At 41.4% G+C, this 13,275-nt stretch overlaps 1 protein-coding gene across 1 annotated transcript in view; it reads left to right on the forward strand.

Moving 5' to 3' along the window:
• Positions 1-13,275, forward strand: part of Ints2 (integrator complex subunit 2) — a 45,750-nt gene that overhangs the window by 6,520 nt on the left and 25,955 nt on the right. The window contains exons 5-11 of the mRNA XM_032912069.1: positions 408-538; positions 767-940; positions 5,016-5,242; positions 6,470-6,595; positions 10,702-10,773; positions 10,867-10,981; positions 12,788-12,856. Coding sequence (XP_032767960.1) covers positions 408-538; positions 767-940; positions 5,016-5,242; positions 6,470-6,595; positions 10,702-10,773; positions 10,867-10,981; positions 12,788-12,856 — 914 coding nt within the window. The remainder of the gene's footprint in view (positions 1-407; positions 539-766; positions 941-5,015; positions 5,243-6,469; positions 6,596-10,701; positions 10,774-10,866; positions 10,982-12,787; positions 12,857-13,275) is intronic.

Raw genomic sequence — 13,275 nt, forward strand, 5'->3', positions numbered from 1 at the left:
TTGTGACACTGAATCCCTATTTAGCTCCAGTTTGCCTGGATTTTGCTATGTTGTCCAGGCTGGCCTCCAATTAGAGATTCTCCCCCAGCTCCCTAATGCTGTGAGTAGAGTTGTGCCTCATGGCCAGCTTGAGTATATTTAGTTGTTCACTACCTTTGTCCTTGTGGGTTTATAGTAGCAGGTATGACTAGGCCTTGTCCCCAGGTTGTCATTCCCTAAGGACTATTTCAGTCCTTTGCTCCTTTTGACTTGGTTTCTGTTGAAATACTATCAGGTTCTCAGGGTCTTCCTTCTACATTGTTTACGCTGCATAAATGGTCGATTTTCAAAAATAAAAAAATGGTTTATAACATCTTACTTTAAAAAGCTTGACAAAGCTTAAACTAATAGAGGCTCTTAAATAATAGTTTGTAGGGGCCTGATCAAAAATGGAGAACGGCAGGATGAAGAAAGCCTTGGAGGGAGGCGCAGGACAGACGCCTTACGCTTCTTATGCAGAATGAATCCTTCTCAGGCCCTGAAGGTCCGGGGCATGGTGGTAAGGATCCTCTTGTCTCTTTGTGACAGCACATTTTACAGTAGGATTTCTCTGAGAACCCTGTAGAAATTGGGAATTGTATTCATATGCTGGCCGAGGGAGCTGCCTTCCCTCTTGGTCTTATGTTTGTTGAGCTCTCTTCCTCTGTACTCGAGGTGCATTAAATGAAATGTCCTGGCTCTTTCCCATATCGTATTGTGTTTGATTTACTCTTCTCTGCTGCGTTAGGTGGAAGAATGTCACTTGCCAGGCCTTGGGGTAGCTTTGACATTGGATCATACCAAAACTGAAGCTTGTGAAGATGGAGTGAGTGACTTGGTTTGCTTTGTCAGTGGCTTGCTTCTTGGAACAAATGCAAAAGTCAGGACTTGGTTTGGAACCTTCATTCGAAATGGACAACAGGTGAGAGTCACGTATGCACGTAGGGAAGATTTACTCCCCAGGGCAGTTATTAAGAGTGGAGAAACTGCTTAGCAGGGTCTTGTTAGCTAGGCCTGGTACCGCATACCATAATCCCTATACTTGGAAAGCTGAGGCAGGAGGATTGCTATTATTTCAAGACTAAAAGCCATGGGAGTCAGGCATAGTAGCATACACCTTTAACTCAGGACCTAACAGTAGTAGATAACTGGACCTCTATGAAGTTGAGTCCAGCCTGGTCTACATACCAGCTTTCAGGCCAGCCAAGGCTATATAGAGAGACTGTGTCTAAAAAACAAAACAAAACAAAACAAAACAAAACAAAACAAAACAAAACAAAAGTCAGGGTGAGAAGGGGAAAACAAAGGAAAGAAAAGCTATCTTTAGACCAGTTAGGAACCTCCTTACATTTAAAAAAAAGAAAAAGGATATGAAAGCTGTATGTTCATATGTTTTGATATTTCCCAATTAGAAGTTACAAATTTTGAAAAATTGAGTTTATTAAAAAGCATGATTAAATATAAACATGAAGTGTGTGTTGGGGGGGGATGTGTGTTTTGAGCTCAGTCTTGGTTTTTAGTCAAGGCTGGCCCTCAGTTCTTCCTTAGACTTGTCCCTAAGCCTCCTGATTACAAAAAGCACAGGACTGTCCCCCGTGCTTAGTAAACGTCACATTTTTAAAACATACAAGTGTTTTTTAAAAACTAGTGAAGTAGTAGTAGTACTGTTTTACAGTTTTTTAAATCTCTTCAAAGTCTAGTTTAGCAGAGGTCTTTGGAGAATGTACTGTACCCTACTAAGAATGGGAGGGACAAGATACCATCTCAACATTGCGAATAGGTATTGTACTTTCTGGACCCCTGAAAGAATTTGGGGTTGCTCTAGGTTCCTATGTTAGGTTTTTGAGAACTATTACAGTAGACCATCAAAGTAAGTTATATTCTGTAATTTAGTGTGTGTGTGTGTGTGTGTGTGTGTGTGTGTGTGTGTGTGTTAAAATATATATTGAAGTTTGCATTCATTTTTTAGATACACTTCAGAACTTTTACAGTATAAGGCTGGAGACTCAGTGGGTAAATGCTTTTATACAAACATAAGGACTTGACTTTAGAACCCTAGCAACCATGTAAAAACAGAGTGTGGTAGCAGTTGTCCTGAATTCTATGTTGGGGGAGCTGATATGTAAGAGTCCTGGAGGCTTCCTGGTCAGCTGGTGTAGCTGGAATGTCGTGTTCGGTTCAGTCTAAAAACGTAAGGTGGGGCAGCTGCAAGGGTGGCCCAGCGGTTGGGAGCACTCCTGCTTTTCTGGAGGACACAAGTTCTATTCTTAGTACTCACAGTGGGCAGCTCACAGCCATCTGTCACTCTACATCCAGAGGATCTGATGCCCTCTGTGCAGCCTCCCTTTCCTGTGTACATACGTACACAGAGTCAGATAAATAAAAAATAAATACATCTTTAAAAATAAAGGAAGTGGGGAGTTGGAAGACACCCAGCATTTGTCTCTGAGCTGTACATTTATACAGCTTGTGTGTATGCGTGTACACACACACACACACACACACACACACACACACACAAGTGTGCAAAGATAAGGAACCCTGGCAGTGTTATGCATAGATAACCATTATCTATTTTGAGGATTTTGTTTTCTTCTTTTGTTGTCTCGGCTTTACACTTGTTGGGTGAGCACGCTATATGAGTTCTATCCTGTGCTCTAGAGACTCTGAACCCATTCACTTGCCCGCTCCTCCTTTTTCCTGTAACTGGTGATTGTTGCTCTGTGTTGATCTGTGTGAATTCTGGGTGTCTTTGTAGGTACCTCATATGAATCACATTATAGGATACTTGCCATTTTGTGTATGTTATCTTCTTAACATAATGGTTTCCAGGTTCATTCTTGAAGCATGTGTCAGAATTTCCTTAACCAAGCATTGTTACATATACTTTTAATACTAACACTCAGTAGCTAGAAGCAGGATTATGGGATAGATACATATCACATTCTCTGCCAGCTGGGCTACATCATGAGACCCTTCCATCATGTAGAAAACACTCCAACAAAGGAATTTCCTTCTTTTTTAAGGTTGAATAATACGCCATTGTGTGTATATATTAATTTTGTTTTTCTATTTACCTTTTGATATAAATTATATATTTTATGGTACATAATAAATAATTTAATAAACAGTGTGGTGCATTATGTTTTGTGGTCCTGAGATTGAATTCAGAGCCTCTCGTATACCAGGTAAGTACTCTCCCACCGAGCTGCTAAGTCTCACTAAGTTGCCAAGATTGCCCTTGAGTGGCTTCTTCTTCTAACCTGAGCAGTTAAGGTTGCAGGTGTGCTAGCATGCCTGGCTTGTGAGTTGTGTCTTGCAGCAGGTTTGTTTGTTCTGTGTGTGTGTGTGTGTGTGTATGTGTGTGTGTGTTTGATAGATATAGTAGGCTGTTGTGGAATGTGGTAGCCTAGGCTGACCCAGTCTGAGTCTGAGGGAATCCTCATAAGTGTTGGTATCGACTACAGGCATGGCCTCCATTGCCAACATTCTTTCCCACTCAACATTTTTGTCTTGTCTTGCCTTGTCATGTCTTGTCTTGCTTTTCCTTCCTTCCTTTCTCCATCCATCCATCCATCCATCCATCCATCCATCCATCCATCCATCCATCCATCCATCCATCCATTTATTTATTTATTTGGAGACACAATTTCTCTGTGGTTCCGGCTATCCTGGAACTCACTCTGTAGACCAGGCTGGCCTGGAACTCATAGATCTGACTGCCTCTGTCTCCCAAGCGCTGGGATTAAAGTTGTACAACACCATCCCCTAGCTCCACCATTTTTTATCTTTGCAGAATACCTCAGTTTTTGCAAAACAATTTTTTTGTGCTTCTGAGTAGAATTTGCTGGTGCAGAGTGAAACACAAGTTGAAACAGTAGCCTGTGTATGGGTTAAAAACTAGTTTTGTCCAAAGGTATCACATCATTCTACATTCAAGACTTGCTTTCTTTACAGTTGATGGCTTTGCTTTTTAAAAGGGAATGCACATGTATTGTGTGACTGGTGTGTGGCTGTGTGCTGAGTACTCAGGATGTTCCTCTGTTCCTCTAAGTCCTGTGTGCACCACATGTTTCTTCTTGGAATTTTAACACTGCTGTTTCAGTCAGGCTTATTACACTTTCCCTGATAGCAGTCGTCAGAATAAGCACTGATTAAAGTTATCTGCCACCATACTTGCCTAAGGAAATGCCACTCCCTTTGTAGTTTAGCATTCCTTTCTTGAGTGTGATCCTTCTTTGTTGGTTTCTTAGTAAGCATTGAGTGCTTGCCTCTTGTCAAGTACAGTGTTAGACTTGAAGAGTGAATGACGACTACAATATCCCTGCCTGGAGAGCGGGGCTGGGTGCTGCCTCTGGAGGTACAGACTCTCAACCATGACTCGAAAGGCACATAATACTACTGCTTATTTCCTTGTCAAGAAGGAGCGTGGGTTCAGGGAGGTTAGCTAATGTGCCATCAAGTGTAATTAGTGGTAGCCCTAGAGCTGAAGACAGAGGCTTTCAGGCTCTCCAAACCCAGGCTTGCTATTGTACTGCCTTAAGGCTTGGAAGTACAGTATAGGTGCTGGGAATTAAGCCCGAGTCTTCTGCAAAGCAGCAAGTGCTCTTACTTAAGTAAGAGCCATTCGCAAGCCCTACTTTGAATTTTTTAAAGAAGTTGTTGTTCTGCAGTCTGGCTGTACTGGAACTTGCCATATAGACTGGCTGGCCTCCAGCAGCTCCCCTGCCTCTGTCTCCAGAGTGGACGGCCACACTCAGCTAAGGCACCACTGATACTGTTCACAACCTAACCGCAATAATTTAGCTTTTCCTCTGCAGTCAGTGCAAGCTGGAGTGAGTAGATGAGTAAATTTTGAGTTTTCTTACTGCAGTTATAACAGGCTCCCCTCCTCACGTTAGGTCAGCTGCAAGTGCTCATGTGACAAGATCTGTTCAGCTTCCTTTGAATTTAGTAACTGCCCCATCCTCTCTTCCTTTGATTCACACTTCTTACAGAGAAGAAGGGAGAGCAGCGGCTCGGTGCTTTGGCAGATGAGAAGGCAGCTTCTTCTGGAGTTGATGGGCATTCTCCCCACAGTGAGGAGCACCCGTATTGTGGAGGAAGCCGATGTGGAGATGGAGCCTACTGTGTCGGTGTACTCGGGGCTCAAAGAAGAGCATGTCGTCAAAGCCAGCGCACTCCTACGTCTATACTGTGCCTTGATGGGGATTGCTGGACTCAAGTACTCAATCTGATATTTCCTTCTGTATCTTTTTCTTCTTGTTTCTAATCTCAAAGAAGTTGACCAAAAGGCCTTCATTAAGAGGATTCAGGTCTTAGTCTTACTAGCTTATATCAAGATTGAAGGTATTAAAGCCAACTGTCATTAAGGAATATTTTGATCTAATTTAGTCTGGTTACAAACAGAATTATGCAAATATCAGAGGGACAGGAGTAGTGTCTAAGTTTTTAATGACAGTGTAAAGGATCCTGTGACTTACCACACTTGAGTGAGCCACTACATACCATACCTGGGCCCAGTTGAAGGAGATCCTTTAGAATTGACAGGATGTCTTCTTGAACACGAGTTCTAAGTTACTGTACCAATCCTTTGGAATACTGCTCTCAGCTGGTCTCTGAACACTGTGTCTCCAGCTCACACTCGTTCAGTTAAGCAAATGCTGGCCGGCCCATCAGTCTGGTTCAGATCACGTCATTACAACCCATTAACCCATAGCTGCATGAAATGCAGATTGCTGTGAGCTCTTAAGTACACGTATGACTGTACATAAATAATATGTGCTTGTTATGTCTATGACCTCTGCTATTACTTCCTTGGAAGTCTGTTGGTCACAGAACCCTGTTTATTTGTTATTTGATTTTTACACAGACAACAGAGTAATTCGACTTGCTATTCTCTGTGGCAAATCATACGTCATTTAAATCAAATGTCTCATTCAAAAAGGAGACAATTGAAAAGAAAGAATTAGCTAATAAAAGTGAAGGTGTTGGGCTTGGGGTAATGGCTCAGGGTTAAGAATGCTTGCTCTGCAACCATGATAACTTGAGTTTAAATCTCCAACACTCGTCTAAAAAGCTGAGCATGGTTGAGCATGTCTGTGACATCACCTCCTGTGAATGTGAAGGAGACAGACCACACCCCAGGAGCTTGTGGTTAGCAAGCCTAGAGGGAGCAGCTAACTTGTACCTGAGGCAGTAAGACAGAGCACCCTCCTCTGCTCCTGCATGCATGCCCAGACACGAACACCCGTACATTCATGTGCACTACTCACATACAACCCACACAGCATAACACATGCTCGTGCACATGTACACACATATACAAAAGTAAGTAATTGGATGTAGTTTCTATAAAGTGAGGCTAAAAAGTTTGTACGTGAAGGGTTAAAATGTTGGAAAATTTGCTTGTTTACTGACAAAAACACACAAATTTTGTTTGCGCTTTTAGGCCAACGGAAGAAGAAGCCGAGCAGCTGCTGCAGCTGATGACCAGCCGGCCTCCCGCCACGCCCGCCGGGGTTCGCTTCGTCTCGTTGTCCTTCTGTATGCTGCTGGCCTTCTCCACACTTGTCAGGTACCGTGCTGCGCAAGTCACCCGCCTTCTCAACTGTGCTTCTGTTTAAGTGTTTGCATAGGGGCGAGCGTGTACTGTAGGTAGCATGTTTGCCTAGCACGAGTGTTGCTATCACAAAGGGCATATAACATGTTATTACAGGGTCACCACAGAAACCGGCCAATAAAAGGTATCAGTGTCTACTGAATGCCAGCCATTTTATTAGTCTTTGTCAAAGTTTCTTCCGAACATTGTTAAAGGCTTTCTCTACTTTTGTAATTCTTTCTCTACTTTTTTCCTTCCTTGGAGGTAATATCTTTTAGTTCTTGAGTTGTTTTGGGTTTTTTTTTTTTTTTTTTTTTTTTTTTTAAAGTTATTTTTTCAGAGTGAAAGCAGGAATTTGAAATTATGGCCAATGAGTTTGCCCCTGTTTTGGGTTTTAATAGTACTTTTAAAAACTTGTAAAAAAATTTCCTTTTTTTTTTTTTTTAAAGATTTATTTATTTATTATATATAAGTACACTGTAGCTGTCTTCAGACACACCAGAAGAGGGCATCAGATCTCATTACAGATGGTTGTGAGCCACCATGTGGTTGCTGGGAATTGAACTCAGGACCTCTGGAAGAGCAGTCAGTGCTTTTACCCCGCTGAGCTACCTCTCCAGCCCTATTACTTATTTCTTACTTGTTTATTTTTTATTAGTTGTTTAGTTAGCACAATATTTGTGTGTGTGTGTGTGTGTGTGTGTGTGTGTGTGTGTGTGTGCATGCTGCTATGGTGCATGCGTGGAGGTCAAAGAACAACTTGAAGGACTCATTTCTTCTACCATGTGGGCTTCAAGGATTGAACTCCGCTTATCAGGTTTGGCTGCAGTTTTGTTTTAAATTTTCTTCGTGTTCTGTGTAGTAATAATTCAACTCCAAACTGCAGAACTAAATCTTGCTGGTTGTAGTGGTTCATGCCTCTAATCCCAACTCACAGGAGACCAAAACAAGAGGACTGCCATGTGTTTGAGGCTAGCCTAGGTACATAGTCCCAGATCCAGGTGTGGTGGTACACAGTTTTGAGACTTACATAAGGACATTGGAAGGACGAAGGGTCTCAAAATACCAAGAAAACCACTGACACACAAAACCCAACAACACAGAAACAAGCTGCGGCTGAATGTCCTCTGGGTCCGTTCTGACTCAGTACACGGTCTGTCGCTTTAGTCTTTTTCCTAAGTCTTGCCCACAGCAGCGCTGTCTACTCCAGTTGTGGCTGGGTCCCTTTGTACCTAGTGTTCTACAGCTGTACACAGGCATAGATTTTCGTTTTGCATCTTTAGAAAGCAGTCACGTGGGAGGTAAATTCTTCAGAGCAGGGGTGGATTTCTGAAAATGCGTCCATTTTGACATTTGGCAAATGGTTTAATGGCATGTAGAATTCTAAGCAGGGAATAATTTCTTTTGAGGATTTTGAAAGTGTGTGTCTGTTCCGTTGTCTCCTGACTTCTTGCTTTGTTGTCAGTGTCTGAAGTCACTCCAGTTCCTTGTCCCTTTGTGTGGCTTCTTCTCAGTCTCTCTGGCTTGCCTGGAATTTACTGCAGTACTTTGGCACAGCCTTCCAGTGCTGGTCACACGAGCATTGCTGCTCTGTCACTGGAGGCACCCAGTGGGTCCTTTCCCACTGGAAACCAGTGCCCTTTAGTAGAAGGAGGTGTCCCTGCACTGCTGTGTTGCCAGTGTCTTCCCCTGGGGTCTCTGTGTCTCAGCCTCCTGTGGGAATCTTTCAGAAGCAACCAACTGCTGGATATTCTTATCTCATACTTTTCTCTGTGCTTTGCTCTTCTTTTTGAAAACTACCGTAAAACACTTTGGTGTAGCTCGGCGATCTTAGCATTTTAGCAGTTATCCCGCCATCACCACAATCCCTTACAGGTGTTTTCGCTGTCTGCTCTCAGGCTCTGTCTTCACTGCAGGCTTAGTTCCTAAGAGTTCTCTTTTTGTTCTTTATTCCTTTATTCACTTAATTCCTTGTTGTTGTTTTTTTGATTTTTGTAGAGAATCTTGTCTGGAACTTGCTGTGTTGTTAAGATTGTCCTTTAACTCCTGGTTTCCTCCCAAGATTTAGATTGTTTGCTGACTGATTCCTGATACTGGACTTTCCTTGTTATAGTAGCCCTTGATTCCTTGAAGGCTGCTGATTTTCTCTAAGACTTTTTGTTAAGGAGCTTTTATTGCATTTATTTATTTTGTGTGTACATGTATACGTGTGTGGGCACGCATGTGCCATGCATGTGCGTAGGGTTCTTGGAACAACTTGTGGGAGTCAATTCTTCCCTCACACAGGTCCCAGGGGTCAAACTCATGTGGGTTTTTCGTTTTTGTTTTTGTTTTTCAACCATCTGAGCCTTTCCACCAACCTAGAAACGTGTTTTGTTCAGGAAAGTATGTAAGTCAAATCAAGTACAAGTGGTGGTAGCTGTGTGCTTCAGGCGTTTGCCCCGGGCCCTTTGTAACAGTTACCTCATTCCACTGAGGAGCCGGGTGTTTGGTGGGAGGACTACAGTTCAGAGGGTACAGTTAGGTTTCAGAACACACCATCCATACCCACAGAGGCGGATCCCACAGGCTCTGGCCGGCCTCCAGGCACGGCCCGTACAGCACTGTCTTGCCTTAGTGGAGTGACTGAGGGATAGTTGAGCAATGTTATGTATAGAAATGAATGGCCTTTTAAACGTTCTTAGCTTGGAGTAGTGAGAGAAGCAAAGCACACTGTTCAGTTGTTCTCTGTTTTACTTGCAGAGAGGTGGAAGAGAGCTGTGACATTTGTGTACAAGCCAAAGTCAGAGTGCCTTTTAATTTTAAGTATGGTGATTGTTCTAAAGATGTTATTACTGCCGTTGGGTCAGTGAGGTGACTGAGTGGGTAAAGACAGTGGCCACCGAGCCTGACACCAAGTTGACTTCTGACCTCTACACACGTGTCCTGCTGTACATACCCTCACAAAATAAGTAAATAATAAATGGAAAAAAAACTTAAAAAAGTTATTACCGTTATTTTTATAGCCATTTTAAATATGGTGAGCTCATATTCTTAGTTTTTGTGATTAGTAATAATTTCTGACTAAAATTTAAAATTCTACCAAAAATATTTCCATAAATTAAATTTGAATTAAAAGATACATTAATTTGTTAGATTTTAGAACTTGGTTTCTGACTTTTTGATGCTCAAGGAATTTTTTTGTTTGTTTATTTTTGTTCTTTTGAGACAGGGTCTTACCATGTAGACCAGGCTAGTCTTGAATTCACAGAGATCTGCCTTCCTCTCTCTCTCAAGAGCTGGGATTAAAGGTTGAACTACCAAATTTGATGCTTATGTTTTAACATTTGATTTTTAAAACGTTTTCCTATAGGAAGTAACTGGCTAGTTTTTAATATAGTTCTTTCAACATTTTAATCCCAGAGACCTTTGTTTTTCCAAGGAATAAGAGGGAATGTCACTCTATACAAATATATAGTTACTAAGAATTGAGGAGGTGGCTGGAGAGTGGCTCTGTGGTTAAGAGCACTGACTGCTCTTCCAGAGGTCCTGAGTTCAATTCCAAGCAACCACATGATGGCTCACAACCATCTGTAAGGAGATCTGATGCCCTCTTCTGGTGTGTCTCAAGACAGCTACAGTGTACTCACGTATATAAAATAAAAGTTAAAATAAAAAAGAATCAAGGTTTTGACAGTTCTGGTTGATGAAGCCAAAGCCACCATCTTTGAGTTCTAGAATTATTCATCTCGTTTATAATTAATGGTCCAATTCAGCAAACCGTTCATTTGAGCTGGTATTTCAAAATAGAGAAGAAAGTAAAACTCCTATGAAAAATAATTTCAGGGCTGGAGAGCTGGCTCAGGGGTAAATAACACTTTGTGCTCTTGCAGAAGACCTGGGTTCAGTTCCCAGCACCAACAGTGGCTCAGAACCCCTGGGTCCAGGGGATCTGAGGGCACCAGGCATGCACATGGTGCAAACAGGCAGAATCCTGGCACATATAAAAAAGAGTAAATACATCTTTAGAAATCGGAAAGGTTCTTTCGGATTGTTTTCTTCACTGCTCTGTGGCTTATGTGGGTGGCATGTGCTTTCTGCAGCACACCGGAGCAGGAGCAGCTGATGGTCGTGTGGCTCAGCTGGATGATCAAAGAAGAAGCTTACTTTGAGAGGTAAGGCAAGCAACCATTTGTGTCTCTTAGTTGACAAAGCTTTTCTTATTTATTCCCTCCTTGAAATTCATAGTTTTTCTTCTGTTTTAACAGTACATCAGGTGTCTCGGCTTCCTTTGGGGAGATGTTGTTATTGGTGGCCATGTATTTCCATAGCAACCAGCTTAGTGCTATCATTGACTTAGTCTGCTCCACTTTGGGGATGAAGGTAATTGTTAATTATCTTTTTCTGAAAGAAAGTGTGTCTAAGCTACTTATATAATTAACTATATACATATAATTAGTGTATTTATGATCTTTTATAGTCTAAAATAAATACATCGTGTTCATTAAAGTAGTTTTAGTTGTTTGCTAGTTTGAAATTTTATTCAGGAATTCCTAGAAAAATAGGAATTACATTTATTCAAAATCTGTGTGGGCATATGTTCATGTGTGCAGTTGCCCACAGAATCCAGAAGAGGGAGGGGAGCCTCAGGGGCCAGAGTTCAGGTGACCTGATATGGATGTTAGGAACCAAGTGAGTGTCTTCTGCAAGAGCAGTCCTCTGCCCAGCCATTTTCCAGTCTTCTTTCTTGTTGTTGTTTGAGACAGGCTGGCCTGGAACCCATGCTAGTCTCAATGGGGTTTTTTTTTTTATCTCCTATGTAGATTTTCTAATTTATTCTGAAGCTCAGATATATAAACTCATATAAATGTAAACACAGGCAGTCCACATCTATATCCTCATACACTTGTCAGTCTATTTAAGATAAAACTGTGGCAAGCAGTTATTACTAAGTAAGTGCGACTTTGCCAAGTGTTTGTGAATTCTTTCAGATTATTTTTTGTAGAGATATTTCCAGTTTCACTGTTCACATTAAATACAGCAGAGCCGGGGCTGGGGATTTAGCTCAGCGAGAGCGCTTACCTAGGAAGCGCAAGGCCCTGGGTTCGGTCCCCAGCTCGAAAAAAGAAAAAAAAAAAAAAAAAAAAAAATACAGCAGAGCCCTTGGTTTCTTAAAATCCTACTATGCCTAGACAGCCCCATTTTTTGTAACTTTTTTTAAAAATTTATTTATGTATTTATTTATCAAGACAAAGTCTCCCTATTTGACCCTGGCTATCCTGGAACTTGGTATGTAGACCAGGCTGACCTCAAACCCATAGCAATCTGTCTGCCTCTGCCACCTGAGAGCTGGGATTAAAGGCGCGTGCCACCATGCCTGGCCTGCAGATTTGATTGGTGAAGAATGGGCACTCTTTTTTCTATTTTTTTGACTATTAATAAAACTAGTTCTGCTTTTTTTGTTTGTTTGCTTTTGTTTCTTTCAGACAAGGCCTTGCTCTGTAGTCTAGAGTGGCTCGAAGTTTTACGTGGTCCCCTGTCTTTTCACAAGAGTGCTGGGTTGTAGGTGTGAGGCATCACCCCCAGCGTACCAGGGTTTACTCTGGTTTACTTATGGCCTTCTGCTTCACAGGGAAGTCTTTCCTTCTCAGTACTAAAGAACAAGCATAGGGCTTGTCTTACACTAGGCAGGCACCTTCCACTGAGCCGCATATGCTCCAGTTCTGCATTGGCTTTAAGTTAGTCCATTCGAAGTATAATTTGGTGTGTAGTGTCATATGTATAACTAAGTGCATATGTGTGTATGAAATATGTATGTTTTTGTCTCTATTTATTAGATAAACCTTTTCTACCCACTAACTTAAGATGCCAGTAGTTAGTACAATTTATTAAGTAATTTTAAAGTATGTTTTATCTTTATTTTTGACAAGTTCTCAGTATATTGCCCAGGTTGCTCCTGGTGCCTGAGACACAGGCATGCACATGTGTGCACCGCTTTTATGTGTATGTTTTACATTGGTTCTGCTTCTGTGAATTTTAATGTCAGGCTTGAGAAGTCACTTATGAGAGAAAAATTCAACTTTTCAACATCAATATTGTGCATTATTTCCATATTGGGTAATAAATTCATGAAAGTCAGTGTACATCATACAGTTTTACATGCTACTGGAATTCTTTTAACAATTTTAGATCGTGATTAAGCCAAGCTCCTTGAGCAGGATGAAGACCATCTTCACACAGGAGATCTTTACAGAGCAGGTACTGCCTTCTGTCCTTAGCTCCTCACTGAATTACTTAAAAGAGTAAAGTAGTCAGTCTTCCTTCATCACTCTCAGTGTGGAATGATGATGTGTTTCAGCATTGTACTATCTGTGACCAATTCATTTATCTCATTACAAAACAGTATATTTGAGTTTATAGACTCTTGAAAACTTTGTGGGACTTAGGAGTATGGTTGTAGATATTGGTAATATTCAAATGGGTTAATCATTGGGATTGCTTTGAGGAAACAGAGCCCTGGTTAAGTCCTTAGGTTGTAAAGTATTTGCAGTTAAATTACAAACTAGTCTCTGGTTCCTTATTCTTTTGTTTACATTTATTTGGCTTTAGTACCCTTGTCTCTGGATGAATCTAAGATTATTTTCCTTTTTAGTAAAGTGATCCTAAAAGTAAAAATT

This window comes from Rattus rattus, chromosome 9 (assembly GCF_011064425.1).
Source record: "Rattus rattus isolate New Zealand chromosome 9, Rrattus_CSIRO_v1, whole genome shotgun sequence".
NCBI lineage: Eukaryota > Metazoa > Chordata > Mammalia > Rodentia > Muridae > Rattus > Rattus rattus.